General features: G+C 39.6%; 1 protein-coding gene across 1 annotated transcript in view; it reads left to right on the forward strand.

Moving 5' to 3' along the window:
* The window catches only part of agbl4 (AGBL carboxypeptidase 4), a 479,295-nt gene that overhangs the window by 415,105 nt on the left and 44,090 nt on the right, over positions 1–20,100 (forward strand). The window contains exons 7-9 of the mRNA XM_047374823.1: positions 7,874–7,963; positions 12,682–12,796; positions 16,018–16,129. Of these exons, the coding sequence (XP_047230779.1) occupies positions 7,874–7,963; positions 12,682–12,796; positions 16,018–16,129 (317 nt within the window). The remainder of the gene's footprint in view (positions 1–7,873; positions 7,964–12,681; positions 12,797–16,017; positions 16,130–20,100) is intronic.

A 20,100-nucleotide genomic window follows, 5' to 3' on the forward strand; every position in this document is an offset into this window, starting at 1 on the left:
ACACAAACCTAAACATAACACAATCACTGTTTTCAAAATGTTTGGTCAATTACTACATTACACCTGGCCCTTTAAATTTTCCTTCATACTCTCATTTTACTGGTCTCAAAAATCCTCTGACTCAGAGGGAGAAGAATAAAAGCCGCTAAACCCTTTAATAGTGCACTATATACTAACTGGAAACTTCTGGGCGACGGTAGCCCAGGAGGTAAGGGTTCTGTAACCTCTGGGTTGCTGGTTTGAACCCCCCGCTTCGTCCATCTCAGTCGTTGTGTCCGTGGACAAGACTCTTCACCCGCCTTGCCTGCTGATGGTGGTCAGAGGACCCGGTGGCACCAACAGTATGGCAGCCACACTTCTGTCAGTCTGCCGCAGGGCAGCTGTGGCTACAATGTAGTCTACCATTGTCAGTGTCTGAATTGGTGGATGACTGATTGTAGCGTAAAGTGCTTTGAAGACCTTGGACTGGATAAAATGTTATACAAGTGCAGGCCATTTAGCATTAGCTACACCTTGTTTGTACCAGGATGACACCCATTGTACATTCAAAACCACCTTAATGGATTAGACTCAGCAAGGTGTTGGAAACAACCCTCAGAGATTTTGGGCCATTTTGATGTGATGGCATCATGTAGTTGCTGCAGATTTCTGGCATTCATAAGGAGAATCCCTCACTTCCCCACATGAAAAAGAGCTCTGTTGGATTGAGATCTGTTGACTGTGGAGGCAACTGGAGTACAGTGAGCTCTGTAACATGGCAAATTATTCTGTAGGAAGTAGTCGTCAGAGGATGGGTGCACTGTGGTTGAGTACAAACAGCGTGTTTAAGATCATACTACAGAGTACATATCTGAATTGGATTTAAGTCCAGACGATGGCTAGGCTTCTCCAAAAACTTAATTTTGTTTCTTTTATGAGAAAATCAGAGGTAGCCTTGCCACTGTGCTTGGGACTGTTGTCCTCCTGCAGAACCAAGGTGTGATTGCACTTAAGGTCTTGTACTGTTGGTTGGCCATTTTCCTGGAGGATTTTCTGAGAGCAAACTTCAGGCAAAGTAGCTCCAAACCCTTACACTACCATCACCACCATGTTCAACTGTCAGTATGATGGTCTGTTTCTTAAATGCGGTCAGTTTTTGTTCAGATGTAATATGATACACACAAAAGTTCCACTTTTGTCTTGTCAATCAACAGAATGTTGTCCTAAAAGGGGATCACCAAGATGTTTTCTTGCAACTGTGAGAAGGGCTTTCGTGTTGTTTTGATCAGCTGTGGTTCTGGCCTTGGGACTCACCCACTGATGCCATTTTGCCCAGTCTCTTTCTCATTGTTGAATCTTTACTGAAGCAAGTGAGGCCTGCAGTGCTTTAGATGTTGTTCTGGGTTGTTTTGTGGCCTCCAGGTTGAATTGTTAATGTCCTCTTGGAGTAATTTTGGTTGACCACCCACTTCTGAGAAGGTTAAAAACTGCTGCATGTTTTGTCCACTTGTGGATTAAGGCTTTCACTTTGGTTCACTTGTATCTCAAAGTCTTTAGAACTCTCTTAAGACTGAAAGATGTCAATTAATTTGTTTTTTATTAGATGATGTGTTGTTTTTGAGATCTTTCAGCCATCAGAGAGGTTTAATATCAATAATTTATGATATCTGCAAGTCAGGTAATAATTAGGCCTGGTATAACTTGTGAAATTGAGCTCAGCTTTCTAAAAAATGTGATTTAATCAAAGTTAAGTCATGATTTAACAAGGGGAGCAGCTACTTTTCCCAGAGGGTCAGGTTGGTTTGGATAGTTTTTTCCCCTTTTAATGAATGTAATCGTCATTTGAAAACTGCTTTTGGTGATTATTCAGGTTATCCAGTATTACAATTTGTTTAATGACCTGAAACATGACATGTGACAAAAAAGCAAAACTAAAATATATATTTATATAAACATAGAGATATATATAGATATATATGTAGATATAAAAGTAGATATATATATATAAATATAGTTACAGCTATACATAGATATAGATATATAGATGTATATAGTTTTGTATCCAAATATATTTTTATCTATAGTTATAGAAAGATTTGGTACAGATAAATATATGGAGATAGATATACATATATATATATATATATATATATATATATATATACTCCTAAACCTTCGAAGGTCAATGCAGTTCTTTGGTAGAAATATCCTCTTTTTAGTTCATCAGGTTTCGGTCAGTTTGTGCCTTTATTCGTACCTGAGGCTTTTTTTTAATGCTTTTGTAAGTAATGTTTTGTATTTGGGTCGACTTCAGCTTTTTGCCTAAAATATTATGGCACCCATTTGCCGTTTCTATCTCTTTTATGTTCTGTTTTAGCTTTATTCTCTCAGCTGTCAGAGACGACAGACCAGCAGGTCTCTGTTTATTCTTTACCTTTCAGTGCAACAACAGAAAGGTATTTGTCCTCATGCCTTTATTTCTTCTTTTTCCTTTCTCTCTCCAGGTTTCAGTTGGTTTACAACATTTCTACAGCATCACATATTTCTCACACACATGCTGTACCTGTTTTAAGTGAACACGTCATAAAATAATTTTAGCTCTGTAAGGTAATATACTCCCACTCTGCCTGTTATAGACAGCCTCATTCTCTGGTGCTTCCTGTTACCATGGAAATGCTAATTTGTTAAATGTGTACCCTTGATTGAATTTGAGGTCGCAACACTGGAAGACATCCCATTAGTTCCACTTGCAAAAAATTGTAATAATAAATAAATAAATAACTGGAAGGTTATAGTGCCACCAGTGTAAATTTCACAATGAACTTGAGGAATAATTAGCTTAAATTTACTTTACTACACAAAGACCTGCTCACAGCAACTGGAGATAATGTTCCCTGAGAAACATCACTTCGAGACATTTTTAGGTATTGTTAAAAATCAGAAGCTTGTTACAGACCTCATCTATCCTACAAGAGTGGAAATTTTTAACACATGAAATCTTTACTTATTTTTGCACAAAAATCATCAAATTTGTAGTGTTTTTTTTTTTTTTTTTAAGTATTCAAAGCCAAGTTAAAAAAAATATTAATGTATTACAACTTCCATGAAGTGAAATGTGGACTTGACGTCAATGTAGAAGATGCTAGTTGTGTCTTGTTCAACTCAGTCAAACTTTCTGAGTTCTCAATTGGAGAAGAAACAACGCACAAAGTCGAACTTCCAACTTAGAAAGTCAAAGTTTGCTGAATTGTTTTACATCAAAAACAGTCAATAAATAAAAAATGCATTCCTATGAGGCTTGTTTATCTGATAAAAATACCTTTTGAAAATGACAACCTTTAAGCAGGCGTTAAACATACATTTAAAAGCCCACATTTCTGTAATAAAATGTTGTTTAGTGGTCTGATGTAATATTGTAATCTTAAATGCCATGAATATGCGCACAATTAACAGAAATAAAAGCTAATAAAAAAAGGTCTGTATGTAATTCATCTTTATACTGTGTTTCACTTACTGAATTGAGTTAGTGAAATAAAGGAACTTTGCAATAATATTCTATTTTATTGAATAAGACTGTAGAATATAGTTAAAGGTGCTGGTATTAGCTATTTACTAGCTCTTTTGTCTCATTGAACAAGGTCCACAGGTAGTGCCTTAAAATAACTATTTGTGAACATCATCCTTTAGTGTTTCAATGCACAAAATGAGGAGAAATCTTGTTGGCTTGAATTGATAATAGCAGTGAGCACCAAAACAAACAGCAAACCATATTATTTCTTAACTTACAGCTAGAATGCTGTCAGCTTTGGCTTGATTTAATTTCCAGCTCCAAGTCAGACAACAGATATAAATCGATAGAACGATTCCTTAAATGTATGGGAAATATTCTCTCTCTTTCTGTCATGTTGCTTAGCCTATTGTTGGGAATGCTAAGTTATATAATCAGTTAATGGTTTTATCTACATTTTAATTTATTTTCCCAGCCATCAGGACTCTTGTCAGATTACGAGATGTTTTTCTCCTCTGGTTTATATAACTTTAAAAGTAAATAAAATATCTGTTAGGTGACAAAAACTGGTGTTTTATATAACTGACAAGACAGTGATGCTGGTTTGACATTTAGCTCAGTGCTCCTCTTGGAAAGCATTTATTGTTGAAGAGTTGATGTTTACTGCTCTTCCCTTTTACTACAATTTCTGAAAACTGTCAAGAAGAAACCTGCAGAGTTTGAGGATTTGTGTTGAAAGATATCCTTCAGTCTCATTTTCTACCTTGTCTTTTTTTTCTTTTCTTTTGACCTTCTGTCAGCCTCCATCTCTCTTTAATGCCCCAGCTACTGATCTTCACTGCCACCTTGGGGTCAGGAGATGCTGCTGCATCCCTTTGCCCTTAAGGCTCAACCACAACTTGACCCCAACCTTTCATATGAAATGCTACCGTCACCTGAGTCAAATTTGTCAGGACATTCACTCTATCTATAGCTTTATTTTCTGTAGGTTCTCTGAGGATGTTGTGGTGAGCCTGCATGGAATAGTTGGGCTTCATTTTGTGCTACAATGCTTGATTGCTCACACCCAGAAACAGCAATGCAGAGATACAGGCACATAAACAACAACAACTACTTGGGGAGCATTTGTTAGCGCTCTGAGGAGACATACTCACACAGACACACAGAGCGATGTGGGATAAAGCGTACATCCTCTGTGAGCTCCAGGAGCCTGCTGTAAGAGATTGTTTTAAAGAAAGCAGTGAGGGCACAATAACACTGAGACTAAATGTAGCATGGCCATGATGGCTGAATTCCCAAGTAAGTCGAGACCTTGGCAGCTTTCTTTGCTTCGGTTTCCTGGTTTTACTGTAGGGAATATGTGTGCCTGTGCTTTTACTGCTTTACTCTGCGTATTGTGTATGTCGGTTCTATGTTGTTATACCTCGGGTCTATGTGGTAGCCTCAGGTTGAGACCACAGCTGAATTTCTGTGTGATGGAATTTCACAGCCACCAAGCTCCCTTCATCCGGCCAAGACGCAAGCGCTCACATTTACAACAGCTCCGCCCCACAGAAACTCCTGAATGGCAAACCCATTTGTCTCTGTGAAGGGCAGAAGGAAGAAAAAGCTAAATAAATTCTGAGGCCGAGCACTTTAATAGAACAATGCTTTTTTTTTTTACAACTCCTAACTACTTAAACAGACACACATGCACACATTGCTCTGAGGTTAAATTGGAATTAAGGAGAAGGAAAGGAGCTTAGCCTGTTGCTAATTAGCATTTTCTCTGCTCAGCAGAAGAGAGCGAAGGAATCGATAAGATATTATGTTTGTGTATAGCAATGAGGGGCACAATCACTTCCATCTATTAGCAACAGCAGAATAGAAGGGAAACACTGGCAAAAGAAAAACACAACAACAAAACTTTGACCTCAATGGATTTAAGCTGGACTTGGGATGTAATGAATGGATGCTGCTTGTTTACCCTGTCTATAGTGCTGCTTTTTAATCTTTGCAATAATTATCACCAAGCTATTAAAATAATCATCAGTGTTTAATCTGCTATTTTTTTATTTGTTGGATTTTTTGGCCCTTGATCCCAACTTCAGAAAGAAATCATTGGAAATTATCTTCAACTTAAATCTCTTCCTAGTCAGTGAGGTCACCTGAGGGCAAACACAAAGAAAGAAAATGACAACAGTTACACGCTCACTCCTGACTTAAACACTCTATCCATGTTATGCCTTTCTAGTACCTGGTTGAACCCCTTTATGGCCTTCAGAGCTGCCTTAATTATTGGAGGTGTAGATTCAACAAGGTGTGGGAAAACAACTCAGATATGTTGGTCCATATTGACATGATGACATCACTCTTACTGCAGATTTGCAGGCAGCTGCAATGAGAATCTCCCTTTCCACCACGTCCCAAAGACGCTGTATTGGATAGACACATGGTGACTGGATTAATACTATTATGTTAACAAAACCAGTCTCAGATGATTTACGCTTTTTGACATGGTAGGGTTTATATGAATATATGAAGCTTATTATCTTAATAAAGGGGCCAAGTGTACCCAGAATTCCATTATACCACCACCACCGGTCTGAAACAGTGATACAAGGCAGGGTGGATCTATGATTTACTGTTATTTATATTTATGGCATATTTTGAACCTGCCTTCTGAATCTCACAACTACAATTAAAACTCATCAGAACAGGCAACATTTTTCCAATTGTTATTTTCCAGTTTTGGTGGGCCTGTGAAAGCTAGCCTTAGTTTCTTGTTCTTAGCTGACAAAATTGGGTCCTTGGTTGGTCTTCTGCCCATCTGTTTCAAGGTTTGATGTGTTTTATATTTAAAGGTGGTTTCATTCACTGTTGCCTTTCTATTGTCTTGAATCAATCTGCAAGTTCTTCTCTCACCTCTGACACAAAGAAGACACACCTGCTGCTTCACTCTTTTACAGAACATTCTCTGGAAACCAGAGAGATAATGTGCTTAAGTAGATCAGGAGTTTGACAAATTCTCAGCCACCTTTCCTGTCCATTTTGATGCTCACTTTGAACTTCAGAAGGTTTTCCTCCCTACGTTGGTGCCTAAATGCATTGGGTTTCAGCCACGTGATTGGTTGATTTATTACCTATGTCAACACACAACTCAACAGGTATGGCTGAAAAAGTGGCTGTATGGGGTGTAACAATACATCCAGTTCACAAAAAGAGACAGTGAACAATGTAGAGTTCATTGTAACAAATATCAGGTGAAATTTCAGCAATATTTCAGTGAACTATAAGATTCCCCTCTTTGTTTTCAGAATTAAAGGTCTCATGAATCACTTCAAACAACTTGTTTTTTTGACGAATCTGTAATCATCTGTATTTTTATTTTTATCCATGTCTAATTCTGTGATAGTCTTAACCCCAAAACTGCATCAAAAATGCTTGTTTTATGTTTTCACTGAGTTTTAAATATTCTCTGTTAAGTGTAGAGTTATCGAGGTCAAGTTTAAGCAATGCATCTATTTTAGATTTTAAACTAGAGATAAAAAAATGTATTGCTGACTTACTGAAGACTTTAAATATTAAGTCTTTAGTATCCTGTCTTACCCTGTGCCACCATTTCTTTTTTTCTGCTTAGTACGTAAAATGCTGCCAGATAAAGGAGTTAAAAGTTGAGTGTTGTTGGACAGCCCAATGAGAAGTCTTTGTTAGCCAACACTGACAACAAAATAACTACTTCCTTTTTACTTCAAAATTAGTCTTTATTTGCCTCTTTATCTGTGGCTCATAATGAAGGTTTGTATTTACTTCTTGGAAAAAGCCCCATTGGGAGAGCAACTGGATAGTGCTGATCTAGGCAGACCTTACTTTAAAAAGAAATCATGTAACATTTTAATATCAAACAATCTGTCTTAAACATTACACCATTTTAAATTTACCTTTACAAAAGTAATAGAGGAGAAGATAGGAAGCAAAGAATGAGGTGAGAAAGGAAGGAAAAGGACAAACCATCTGTCCATCACCCTCTATAAAGTCAAAGACCAGAAAGAAATCTTTAACCATACATGAAAACTTCACTCAGAGAAGATCTCTTTCAGCTCACACCTGTTGCAGCCTGATCCTGACCCCTGCAGATGTATAATTCACCATGACTTTTGAATATTCTGTGCAGAGTGTTGGCTTGATGTTTAATTCATGCGCTCCAGTGTTACATTAGACATCCAAGTCTGAGGGTTCTTACCCAATCCTTAATTAAATTACAATAAGGTGGACATATTAATGACTCGTTTCCCTATCCTAGACTGCTCCATCTTTATGCATTGACAAAACCATCTTTTTTCATTTCTTGATTTCCTTATTTGCTTTTACATGTCTCTGCATTCTCTTTCTGCTGTTTCTTTACAGAAAATGTGAGTTCAGAAAGGGAGAAGAAGCTCGTTTTTCTCACGGCTCGTGTTCACCCTGGAGAGTCTCCGGCCTCTTTTGTCTGTCAAGGTGAAATAATTATTTCATATTGCTTTCACTTTTTTTTATTGGATTGAATTTAGCAGAGCTATGTGGTTTGTTACTGTGCTTTAATGTTTTAAGTTTGTCTATTTTAAAGTGTATCATCATAATTGGCCAGAATTTAATTTGATTTTATTTGACCATTTCTGTTTAGTACAAATGATAAATATACATTATATTTAGCATGGGTTTATTGAGTATTCTATTTTTTAAATTATGAGAGATGTAGTCACAAACAAATAATTTAGAAAAATTTTAACTGCTTGCAACCATTTTCCGTTTTTCTCGGTGGACATCATTGGAGACAAGTAGATGCAATAGTATTAAGTTCAACGTTTTATTCAGGTGCTACAAAATGGCCTTAATTGTGCACCACTGCAGTTGAAGGTGATTCATATTCAAGCTAAAAGCTCCTTCATTTTAGCTCTATGAGTATTCAAGGTAAATTAACAATACAATACACTGCTCAAAACATTAATGGAAAACTTTTTAATCAGAGTTTAATAGAGGGAGGGTTTCATCAGTGTAAGCTGTTTTGGTGTTAATGAAATTAACAGGTGCACTAAAGGGGCAACAATGAGACGACCCCAAAAATAGGAATAATTTTGCTGGTGGAGGCCATTTTTTTCCTCCTCATTTTTTTGACTGCTTTTGAGTAGTTTTGCATTTGACCAGGGTCAGTGTCGCTACTGTTTGCATGAGGCGATACCTGGACCCTACAGAGGTTGCACAGGCAGTCCGACTCCACCAGGGTAGCACATATGTGTCATTCCCAGAAGGTTTGCTGTGCCTCTCAAAACATTGTCAAGAGCATGGAAGACATGAAGTTACTCTAGGAGAGCTGGACATGGCTGTTGGAGGTCCTTAAACCATCAGCAGGACCAGTATTTTCTCTTTTGTGCAAGGAGGAACAGAATGGGTTCTGCCAGAGCCCTACAAAGTGATCTCCAGCGGGCCACTGGTGTGAATGTCTCTGACTAAACCATTAGAAACAGACTTCATGAGGGTGGCCTGAGGGCCTGGTGTCCTCTAGTAGGCTCTGTGCTCACTGGCCAGCACCATGGATCTTGACTGGCATTTTCCAAAGAACACCGGAAATGGCAGGTTTGGCACTGGTGCCCTGTTCTTTTCACAGATGAGAGCAGGTTCACTCTGAGCTCATGTGACCAATGCAAAAGGGTCTGGAGAAGCTGCAGTGAACTCATGCTGCCTGCAACATTGTTCAGCATGACCGGTTCGGTGGTAGGACACTGCTGGTAAGGGGAGGCATATCAATGGAGGGACGCACAAACCTGTACAGGTTAAACAATGGTACCCTGCCTGCTATTGGGTATCAGGATGAAATCCTTAGAACCATTGTTAGACCCTTTACTGGTACAATGGGTCCTGGGTTCTTCCTGGTGCATGATAATGCCTGACCTCATGTGTCAAGAGTATGCAGGCAGTTCCTGGAGGATAAAGGAATTGATACCATTGACTGGCCTCAACACCCCAACAGAACCTCTCTGGGACATCATGTTTAGGTCCATCCGACGCCACCCGGTTGCCACTTAGAATCCAGGATCTCAGTGATGCCCTGGTTAGGATCTGGGAAGAGATACCCCAGGACACCATTCATCATCTTATAAGGAGCATGCCCCGACATTGTCAGGCATGCATACAAGCACAGTTTTTAAGTCTAAATTTATCACTGAATTTGAATAAAACTTGGTAATACAGGTCCTTCTCAAAATATTAGCATATTGTGATAAAGTTCATTATTTTCCGTAATGTCATGATGTAAATTTAACATTCATATATTTTAGATTCATTGCACACTAACTGAAATATTTCAGGTCTTTTATTGTCTTAATACGGATGATTTTGGCATACAGCTCATGAAAACCCAAAATTCCTATCTCACAAAATTAGCATATCATTAAAAGGGTCTCTAAACGAGCTATGAACCTAATCATCTGAATCAACGAGTTAACTCTAAACACCTGCAAAAGATTCCTGAGGCCTTTAAAACTCCCAGCCTGGTCACTCAAAACCCCAATCATGGGTAAGACTGCCGACCTGACTGCTGTCCAGAAGGCCACTATTGACACCCTCAAGCAAGAGGGTAAGACACAGAAAGAAATTTTTGAACAAATAGGCTGTTCCCAGAGTGCTGTATCAAGGCACCTCAGCGGGAAGTCTGTGGGAAGGAAAACGTGTGGCAGAAAACGCTGCACAACGAGAAGAGGTGAATGGACCCTGAGGAAGATTGTGGAGAAGGGCCGATTCCAGACCTTGGGGGACCTGCGGAAGCAGTGGACTGAGTCTGGAGTAGAAACATCCAGAGCCACCGTGCACAGGCGTGTGCAGGAAATGGGCTACAGGTGCCGCATTCCCCAGGTCAAGCCACTTTTGAACCAGAAACAGCAGCAGAAGCGCCTGACCTGGGCTACAGAGAAGCAGCACTGGACTGTTGCTCAGTGGTCCAAAGTACTTTTTTCGGATGAAATCAAATTCTGCATGTCATTTGGAAATCAAGGTGCCAGAGTCTGGAGGAAGAATGGGGAGAAGGAAATACCAAAATGCCAGAAGTCCAGTGTCAAGTACCCACAGTCAGTGATGGTCTGGGGTGCCGTGTCAGCTGCTGGTGTTGGTCCACTGTGTTTTATCAAGGGCAGGGTCAATGCAGCTAGCTATCAGGAGATTTTGGAGCACTTCATGCTTCCATCTGCTGAAAAGCTTTATGGAGATGAAGATTTCATTTTTCAGCACGACCTGGCACCTGCTCACAGTGCCAAAACCACTGGTAAATGGTTTACTGACCATGGTATCACTGTGCTCAATTGGCCTGCCAACTCTCCTGACCTGAACCCCATAGAGAATCTGTGGGATATTGTGAAGAGAACGTTGAGAGACTCAAGACCCAACACTCTGGATGAGCTAAAGGCCGCTATCGAAGCATCCTGGGCCTCCATAAGACCTCAGCAGTGCCACAGGCTGATTGCCTCCATGCCACGCCGCATTGAAGCAGTCATTTCTGCAAAAGGATTCCTGACCAAGTATTGAGTGCATAACTGTACATGATTATTTGAAGGTTGACGTTTTTTGTATTAAAAACACTTTTCTTTTATTGGTCGGATGAAATATGCTAATTTTGTGACATAGGAATTTTGGGTTTTCATGAGCTGTATGCCAAAATCATCCGTATTAAGACAATAAAAGACCTGAAATATTTCAGTTAGTGTGCAATGAATCTAAAATATATGAATGTTAAATTTTCATCATGACATTATGGAAAATAATGAACTTTATCACAATATGCTAATATTTTGAGAAGGACCTGTATCATGAATTGCTTAGATAGTCGAATTAGAACAAAACCAGAGGATGAAACAGACTCAGCACACAGGATAAGACGGTAAATGAGGTTTATTTCTACTGTAGACTTTGTTTAAGGAATCTTGAGTTGGAGTTGTCCAGAAGCCAGAGGAGGAGGAGGTAAACCCAGGAATCCAAGGAGAGAGAGAGAGAGTACTGGTGATGAGAATATTTACAGTGCAGTCCTTAGGAGAGAGTATTACCAGATGTTGGCAGGCAGGTCGACAGGCAGACAGGCAGGCAGACGGATAGGCAGACAGACAGGAGTCCACATAACTGAGGTTATGATCCAGCAAAGGTCTGTATCAGCAGCTACCTTAAGAAGCCCATGAGCTCAATAGGAGAATGCATTGCAGCTGCAGACAATGAGCTGCCAGAACCAACTAGAAGGGGAGGAACAGAGATCCTACAGGTAATGTTCATTTTCATCAAATAATGTGGTATCCTTTTGTTCCTAACACATTAACCATTCCATATCAGTCTGGATATCCAGCATAATGTTTTTTATATGATTTTCCAATTGAGATCTGATGTGTTTGCAAAGTGTTCCTTTAATATTTTTTGAGCAGGGTATAAGTTTTACCATTATTTCTAGTTTTCTAACAGACAAGGTTATCCCAAGGTTATGCCAAATTCAAATGTTTATTGAATGCAAATGAAAGATGAGCTCCATGTCCAGTGACAAAGCAACATAACTTTGGGGTGTTTAAACCCCAAGATTAATAAAACTTCCACCTAACCTTAACGAACATTAAAGTTACACAAAAAGTAATGTTTACTGGTGAGTCTGCATAAAATCCTAGTAAATACAATCCAATATTAGAAAACAATGGATTGAGTGATTTTACTCCAGAGTAACCCAACAATCTGAAAACATATTTGTTCATCATTCCTTTGTTTCTGGCATCCATCCATCCATCCTCCATCCATCCATCCATCCATCCATCCATCCTCCATCCATCCATCCATCCATCCATCCATCCATCCATCCATCCATCCATCCATCCATCCATCCATCTGTGTCCCTCTATCTGTGTCCCTCTATCTGTGTGTGTGTTTGTGTGTGAGGCTCATTATAAATCAGATGATTTGGCTTTAAGCCCGCTGCATGCTGTCTGCTTTTCCACCGTCATCAGCTCTATTCCATTTGTATTGATTTAGGCTTGACGTCTCCCATTTCTCTCCTGATTCTGATGATGCCCCCTCCTTGTCCTTTTCTTTCTCCTTTTGTTTCTCAAAACTCAATTAACTGTTAAGCTCACCCCTTTTTTTTCTTTTCAAGTCTTTTTTTTGCCACTGTTTTTGTGTGTCTGTGTCTTCCTGGGTGAATTTATATGTGTGTGTAATAGGTGTCATTGACTTCCTGGTGAGCCAGCATCCAGTTGCTCAAATCCTGCGTGATCATGTGATCTTCAAGATAGTCCCCATGCTGAATCCTGATGGAGTCTATCTGGGAAATTACAGGTACCAATGAATGCATTATTTTGTATATAGTCCTGTGTTTATATCATCTAACATTGCTTTTATCTCCTTAAATCTAGCTTTAAGAAGCCTAATGAACTTATATAGCTAACAGCGGTGTATTTGTTAGGAGATGGTATTTGGCTTCAGGGCTGTTATTTCTGCCAGCTCTATGTCCATCTTCGCCTTCTCTCTGTCTTTAACATTGTTGCTGCTGCTCTGTGGGCATCCTCCTCTCCTCGGCTTTCCTCTGTTCTCTTTCCCGTCTTCATAATTGCCTTTTACTTAATAGGCTGAGCCCCCAGAATACTAATGCTCACTGAAATAGGCATCAGCAGTGTTCTCCCACTGTGTTTGTGAATGCCATCTAGTGGTAATATGCCACCACTGCTTTAGAAATACATCTGCAAGGATGCTACCCCACCAGTGAGCGACCACAGCTTAAAGACCATTTACATTAGTTTGCTTTCATACTGAGTGGCGATAAGCTTCGTAAATAGTGACTGTCATTACCTCACCAATCGCAGCTGCCAAGTTATGGACAGTGGCGTGCTCCCTGGCCCTCACAGAGAAATATAGCATACCAAGCAGCCATCTCTGCAGGATACAGCGGAGAGCAGACTGGAACATGCAGAGCAAATAATCAATGGCAGTTAACCTGAGATGAGCATCCTGTTCATGGCTGGCTGCTCTGCAGTTTCAGGGTAACGGTAACACCTGTGTTATTACTTGCAACTTGAGCAAATGTCAAAGATCCAAAAGACAACGAGTCGGGCAGATCAGGCCGCATCCCTGCATGTCAGCATCCTATTATGGCAGTTAAAGGTGGCTGTTGGTAAAATGTGTACAACCTCATCAGCCACATCTAGCCCAGACTATTACACATTATAGGACTTTTATTCAGACATTTTCTGGACTGTCTGTATCCCTGCTGTTACATAGACCCTAACATCTTTCAGAGGAGATTTGCATGTTGCCAACATTGGTTTCTAAAACAATGTCTCTTTTGAGATTTATTTAGTTTTACTTTAAACTGAATTGCAACATCAATATTTGGCTGTTTAGGAGGTATGCCATTATTGATAGTCAGGTAATTTAGGGTAAAATAGGTCCCCTTCATAATAAAAGAAAAACCTTATTTTCTAATTACAGAATAGATGATGAATGCAGAGGAGCTTAAAAAGTTAAATAGATGGTATATGTAAGTAAGTTTTTTTCTTCCAAAGTTATTCTAGTGATGGGCCCAGGCTGGTGCAAAAGCCAGTTCTGAATTGGTTGTGTAAAGCAGAGTTAAGAACCAGTTTGGTTTTCCACAGTCTCAGAGATAGCACAAAGCCTTGAACTACAACATCTGTTTTATGTTTGATCCTCTTTCTGTGGTATTCCTTACGGGATCACTTTGCAAGAAGAAAGTTCAACTACACAAATCACAGTGCTACATGAGCTGTTTGGACAATTAAATAACTTGGTAACCATTTCTTAATATGACTCTGCTGCATTAAGCAAGATCTACCAGATATTAATTGTACAGAGAAAAGGATTTTTGTTGTTTTTTCCTTAATATACAATACGTGAAAGTAACTCTGGAGTTTTAGGTGAGACTCTCTCAACGCTTTACTCAGTTATTAGTTTCCATCAACCCACCCTCAGTCCATGAGATTCTGCGCTCTGGGTCAGTAAATAGATTCAGATTTATTATTTTTTTTGGCCAGAGTCAGTGCTCTGGTATAGGAACTGGGTCAAGGCAAACACTTGTTCTGGTTTAGAACTGCAACTGATTTTGTCTTTAGCATCTGGTGCCTTATGCTGCTTAAGTTCTGTGCAGCTCTTTGGTGCATGCCATCTCACTCTTTGCCCTCTATAATGTCAGGTAACCTTTAAATGAAGCCCACTAATGTCAGAGATACTCTGGCATAAATAGATTTACAGACATTAGGTTAGTACAACTTTATTTCTTTCTTGGTTTTTGTTGTGTACACTGTCTACCATCTGTAGATTAGTGCAAATGCGTAAAACTACTGACTAGATGTGTATTTATGCACAAGAAGAAAATGATGTCAAATGGGTCACTTTTGGTATTTACAGTGAATTTCTTGGTTTCTTTGGTTTCTATGTATTTTGAGTATTTCATCTTGTATTTTTTTCTTGTATTTTGATTTTGTCCCTAGTAACTGAGCTAGTTTGCAAAACAACACTCTGTTTGCTGACAAGGATTATAAAAAAAGCTTTCCACAGTGGAAATCTTTTTAGAAAAGAAAACAGGAGTTGTATCTGTGTAGACTGGATATCCGAGGGCTATTAGAATTGCTGAGGTAAAGGCTCATTTTAAACATGCCCACGGTCACTTTCTGTGCAAGAAACTAAACAAGATCATTTTTATGGGATTTTTCACATTATTTCAGAATTATCTGACTCTGTTTCCACTAGTACACGCTAAATGTGTGTTAAAGGAGCAGTTCAAAGAGTTTTTTGGGAGACTTTTGACCCCAGCATTGCTTTAGCCATGCCTGTTATCTTATTTCAAATTTTGATGTCATTTATGTTACTACCTGTTACTGGTGCACCATTGATAACTTTGCTTTTAACTAGAATATGGGAGACTTTGTGGATAAAGAATTTTTTAACAAATGGAGCAGAAAATATTAGTTTTTAAAAATATATGTGTTAATGTAGGGTCCTCAGTTTTCATCCCCTCTCACCTGTCTCTCATCTTAATTCAGTACACCTGTCCCCCACTCAGTGGTCCCTGTCAGTCCTTTCAGACCCTGTTTTTTCCAGACCAGCATCAGATCTTCCTGTGTTACTGCTGTTATCTTGGGGTTAGTCCTGTTGCTGGCGCTTTTGCTTTCATTTGGTCTCTCATTTAAATAATAATTTCTGAATGCATAATCTGCCTTGTACCTGCTTGAATTTGGGTTCAAACTCTACGAACTTTACAAACTTATCAGGAATTTATTATTTCAAAAAATGCCTTCGCTTTAAACGCAATCTATAATCCTGCTGCAGGTCTAGAGCTGGTTTATTGCTTTTGTATAATCATTTGTGTCAGTACATCAGAAAGGGAAAATGCAGGAGATTCTCCCACTAAATCCATCTGTGTGTGTGTGTGTGTGTGTGTGTGTGTGTGTGTGTGTGTGTGTGTGTGTGTGTGTGTGTGTGTGTGTGTGTGTGTGTGTGTGTGTGTGTGTGTGTGTGTGTGTGTGTGTGCGTGTGTTTTCATACAGGTGTTCTCTGATGGGCTTCGACCTGAACCGCCACTGGCAGGATCCCTCTCCATGGGCGCAACCCACGCTGCACGCTGTTAAACAGCTCATAGTGCAGATGGACCAAGACCCGGTGAGCATGCTTTCACAAACACACATGAACAATTTCTTATTTTGTGCCCCATGCTCCTTCACTACACAATTGTCTGCTGGTTCCAGGAACAGTTCTCTGTCTCCCTACTTGGTTCAGCATGTTTCTAAAATCTGTGTGCAGGGCCTGTGCACATGGGAGATTGGGAAGGCTAGTCAGCACCTCCAGAATGTCAGCTACCCTCTCTGAGGCATTCAAAACATATTAGTGAAGCAGGACCTTGCACTTTGAGTCTTAAACTCTACTTTAACTTTTTTTTCCCTCAAGTCTTAGTCTTTGAGTTAGGGTAATGCTACGCAGACAGACCAGGGGGACTTTTCCCTCTGTGTTCCTGATGTTAATTATAAGCCGAGCGTCAGGTTGGTGGGATTACTGAAGGTCAGCGCGTGTCCTGGGAATGCTCTGCCCTTTTGTACTCTCCTCTAATCCTGATAAGAGAGTGAGCAAGCTGGGGCGGGATGCGGGGCAGGCCAGAGATGTGGTGAGGCGAGGAGCTGGCATCGGGCAGATTAACCTTTTCCCCAGGCGCTGACACACTGATCGATAGACTCTGTCATGGCAGGGTGATCCACTCATGCCTGTCATTTACACACACAAACCTACACACAGTAACACACATGCTGCCAATGAGACAAAAAACACATAAATGCAAACAAACACAGCTATTGGTGATGAACCAATGCATGATCCAAAGAGTCTGAATTATGATCTGTCAGTTTTATTTTCTTTCTAGTGTCTGCTTATGCAATTTAATTAGATTTGTCTATAACTTTTTTTACAGCAGGAGCATCCAACCTTGAGCATCCATTAACATGTGGACTGAATTTCCACTGCAAATGGCCGTGAATACAAAAATAATGCTCACAGAGAAAATATTATTTAACCTATTTGGGCTAATGATAAAGATTAAAATCAAACTATGGACAAACTACAGCTGTATTAAAAAAGATGTTGCAACCCCTTCTTTTGACATTGCTGTACATTGAGATATTGAGGGGTAGATGCATACAACTATTAGCGAGTGTTAAATGTTAGCAAACCTGAGTTTGTGCCTGCTTTTAATTGTTAAACTAGACACAATAGCAGACCTGCTGCTAAAATCACCTCAACAAGCAAATAACTCTGCGCTGACAGTTTCTTCATATCTAAATGTGGTAGTAGGTAACATTTTTTGGGACACCTAATGTACATATTTATGTATATTTAGGTAAATCACAACCAGAGCAAATAACTTGTTTTGGAAAACAAAAATGTTTGCTTTAAGCAGAATGCACTGAAATAATTAGGTCTGGAAAAAGAGGGTGGTAATTATGGCACAGCAGGAAAAAAGTGGAAAAAAGTTTCAGTTACTCTGCTGGCATAACAAAAATCAAGTAAAGGATTAAATTCTGTCTTTTGGACAGATCTGCATTTGTAAACCCATTCTATTAACACACACAAATTCAGCAAAAATAAAATTCCCCAAGACAAATATCAAGGGACCCATCAACATGAACTAAAATTAATACTAAAACATAAACATAAAACAGTTTTCATTATCACTAATTGTGTTTGTGGCTGAAGAAAGTACACTATTACAAGATAAATTATGTGGAAATGGCTCCTAGCTGCTGGACTTGGTGGGAGGAATTGCTCATGCATGGCTTCGGTGCATTCTGCTTTGTGAATCCAGTGCAGAAAAGGACAAAGCAGGGATAAAAATCTTAACAAATTAGTAAATACAAAAAGCAGTTTTCAAATGATTAAGGAAAAAAAGCCATCTAAACCAACTTGGCCTGATGTGAAAAATTTGTTAAAACCTAATAACAATTATAGCTACATCACGAATGTGCGATAACTGGCAGTTATTTTGTTATTTTGGCCCACTTATCTTTGCAGCCACATTGTAGTGTCTTCTAGTACGAATGATATGTTTAAGGTCATACTACTGTATCTGAATTGGATTTCAGACCAGACATTGGCTTGGCCACTCTAGAACTCTATTTTATTTCCTTTTATTGATCAGTAAGAGGTGGCATTGTTCCTGTGCTTTGAAACATTGTCCTCCTGCAGAACCAAAGTGTGATTGGGTTTAAGGTCTGTATTGATGGCTGGACATTCTCCTGGAGGATTTTCTGACAGAGAGCAAAATTCATGATTCCTTCAATTATGTAAAAGTTGTCCAGAACTTGATGAAGCAAAGCAGCTCCAAAACCATACACTACCACCACCATGTTTGGCTGTCAGTATGATGGTCTGTTTCTGAAATGCTGTTTGTTTTAGGCCTCACTAGTCCACAGAATGTTTCCTAAGAGTCTTTGGATCATACATTTTGTTTGGAAGATGCCAGATGGGCCTTCATGTTCTTTATGGTCAGCAGTGATTCTGGCCTTGGAACTCTCCCATTGACACCATTTTGCCCAGTCTCTTTCTCATTGTTAAATATTAACACTGACCTTAACTGAGGCAAGTGACACCTGCAGTGCTTTAGATGTTGTTCTGGGCTGTTTTGTGACTCCTTGGCTGAATGGCCAATGTGCTCTTGGTGTCATTTTGGTTGACTGGCCACTCCTAGGAATGTTCACCACTGCTGCAAAATTGCTGCATGTTTTCTGCTTTTTTTGTTAACTCGGTTTGTCTTAATATGATATTAATGTTTGATGTTCTGAAACATTTTGCTGTGACAGAAAAGCAAAAACAGAAGAAATCTGTAAAGGTGTAAACTCTTTTTCACAGCACTATATTTATCTTCTGTTTCTGGATGTATTCAGATACTTTTCACCACAGTACTGTAGCATTTTGGTCATAGACATAGAGATGTCTATGGTAGTGGCAAGTTCACCCCCTGCTGGTCTAGAGTCTGCACTCCTTTTCACATGCAGATGACACCCTCCCACCACATCACCACCACCATCAGCACTTGTCCTGCTGCAGCCGCTCTTCTTGTTGATGGTTTCCTTTAATTGTGCAGAGTTAATTTGTTAGCTCGGTCAACCTCTGCCTTTTCCGTTTTTCTCCTGCCACAGCCCGTTAATCCCATCAGACCCATTATTGATGTCTGGGGCTCCCTGATGCCAGTTTCAGTGCCAATTCAGTGCCGCCATGAGCCCTGTGCTGGTGTCCCCACCTTTCCCATTCATAATCATTACACACAGTGGGCACTGAGCCTAATGAGGTGGACAAGGGTTGGAGGGTTCTGCTGCCACAGAGAAAAAGTTGAGCAACAGTAGTTTGCACTGCCTTGAAAAAGTATTGCTACCACTTGAGCTTTTTTTACATTTTGTTGTGATACATCAGCAAGGTTAAGTGTATTTTATTGGTGTTTTATATATGATAGAACCACAATAAGCAGTGTTTAATTTTGAAGATATTTTTTAAAGGATTCATCGCTTTTACTCTGACATCCACTGGTTTGCATGCAAAACAGTGTCTGGCAGAAAACTAACATTGCACATCACTCTAAACAATTCATTCCCTCAACAAAATAGAGTGGTGGCAATATCATACTTCAGGGAAGATTTTCTTCAGCCAGAACAGTAAAGCTGGTCGGAGTTGGTGGGAAGATGGATAGAGCTAAAACAAGAGTAATCCTATAAGAAAAGCTCTTAATGGCTGCAGAAGACCTGAGACAGATGCAGGAATATTCGTCTTCCAACAGGACAATATCCATAAACATACTAGCAGTGCTCGTCAGAGTTGATGACAAATTGGATGGAGCTAAAAACGGGGTAATCCTGGGCAAAAACCTGATAGTAGCTGCAAAAGACTAGAGTCTGGGCCAGAGGTTCACTTTCTTTCAGGGCAACGACCCTAAACATACTGCCAGAGCTAGAATAGAATGGTTAAGATCAAAGCATATGGGTTAGAATTGCCCATCCAAAGTCCTGACATAAATCAAATTGTGAATCTGTGATCTTCACAAAAGTTATCCAACCAATCTGACTTTCCTTCACCTAGTTTGTAAAGAATGGGCA

Source organism: Girardinichthys multiradiatus, chromosome 9 (genome assembly GCF_021462225.1).
Source record: "Girardinichthys multiradiatus isolate DD_20200921_A chromosome 9, DD_fGirMul_XY1, whole genome shotgun sequence".
NCBI classification, from domain to species: Eukaryota; Metazoa; Chordata; class Actinopteri; order Cyprinodontiformes; family Goodeidae; genus Girardinichthys; species Girardinichthys multiradiatus.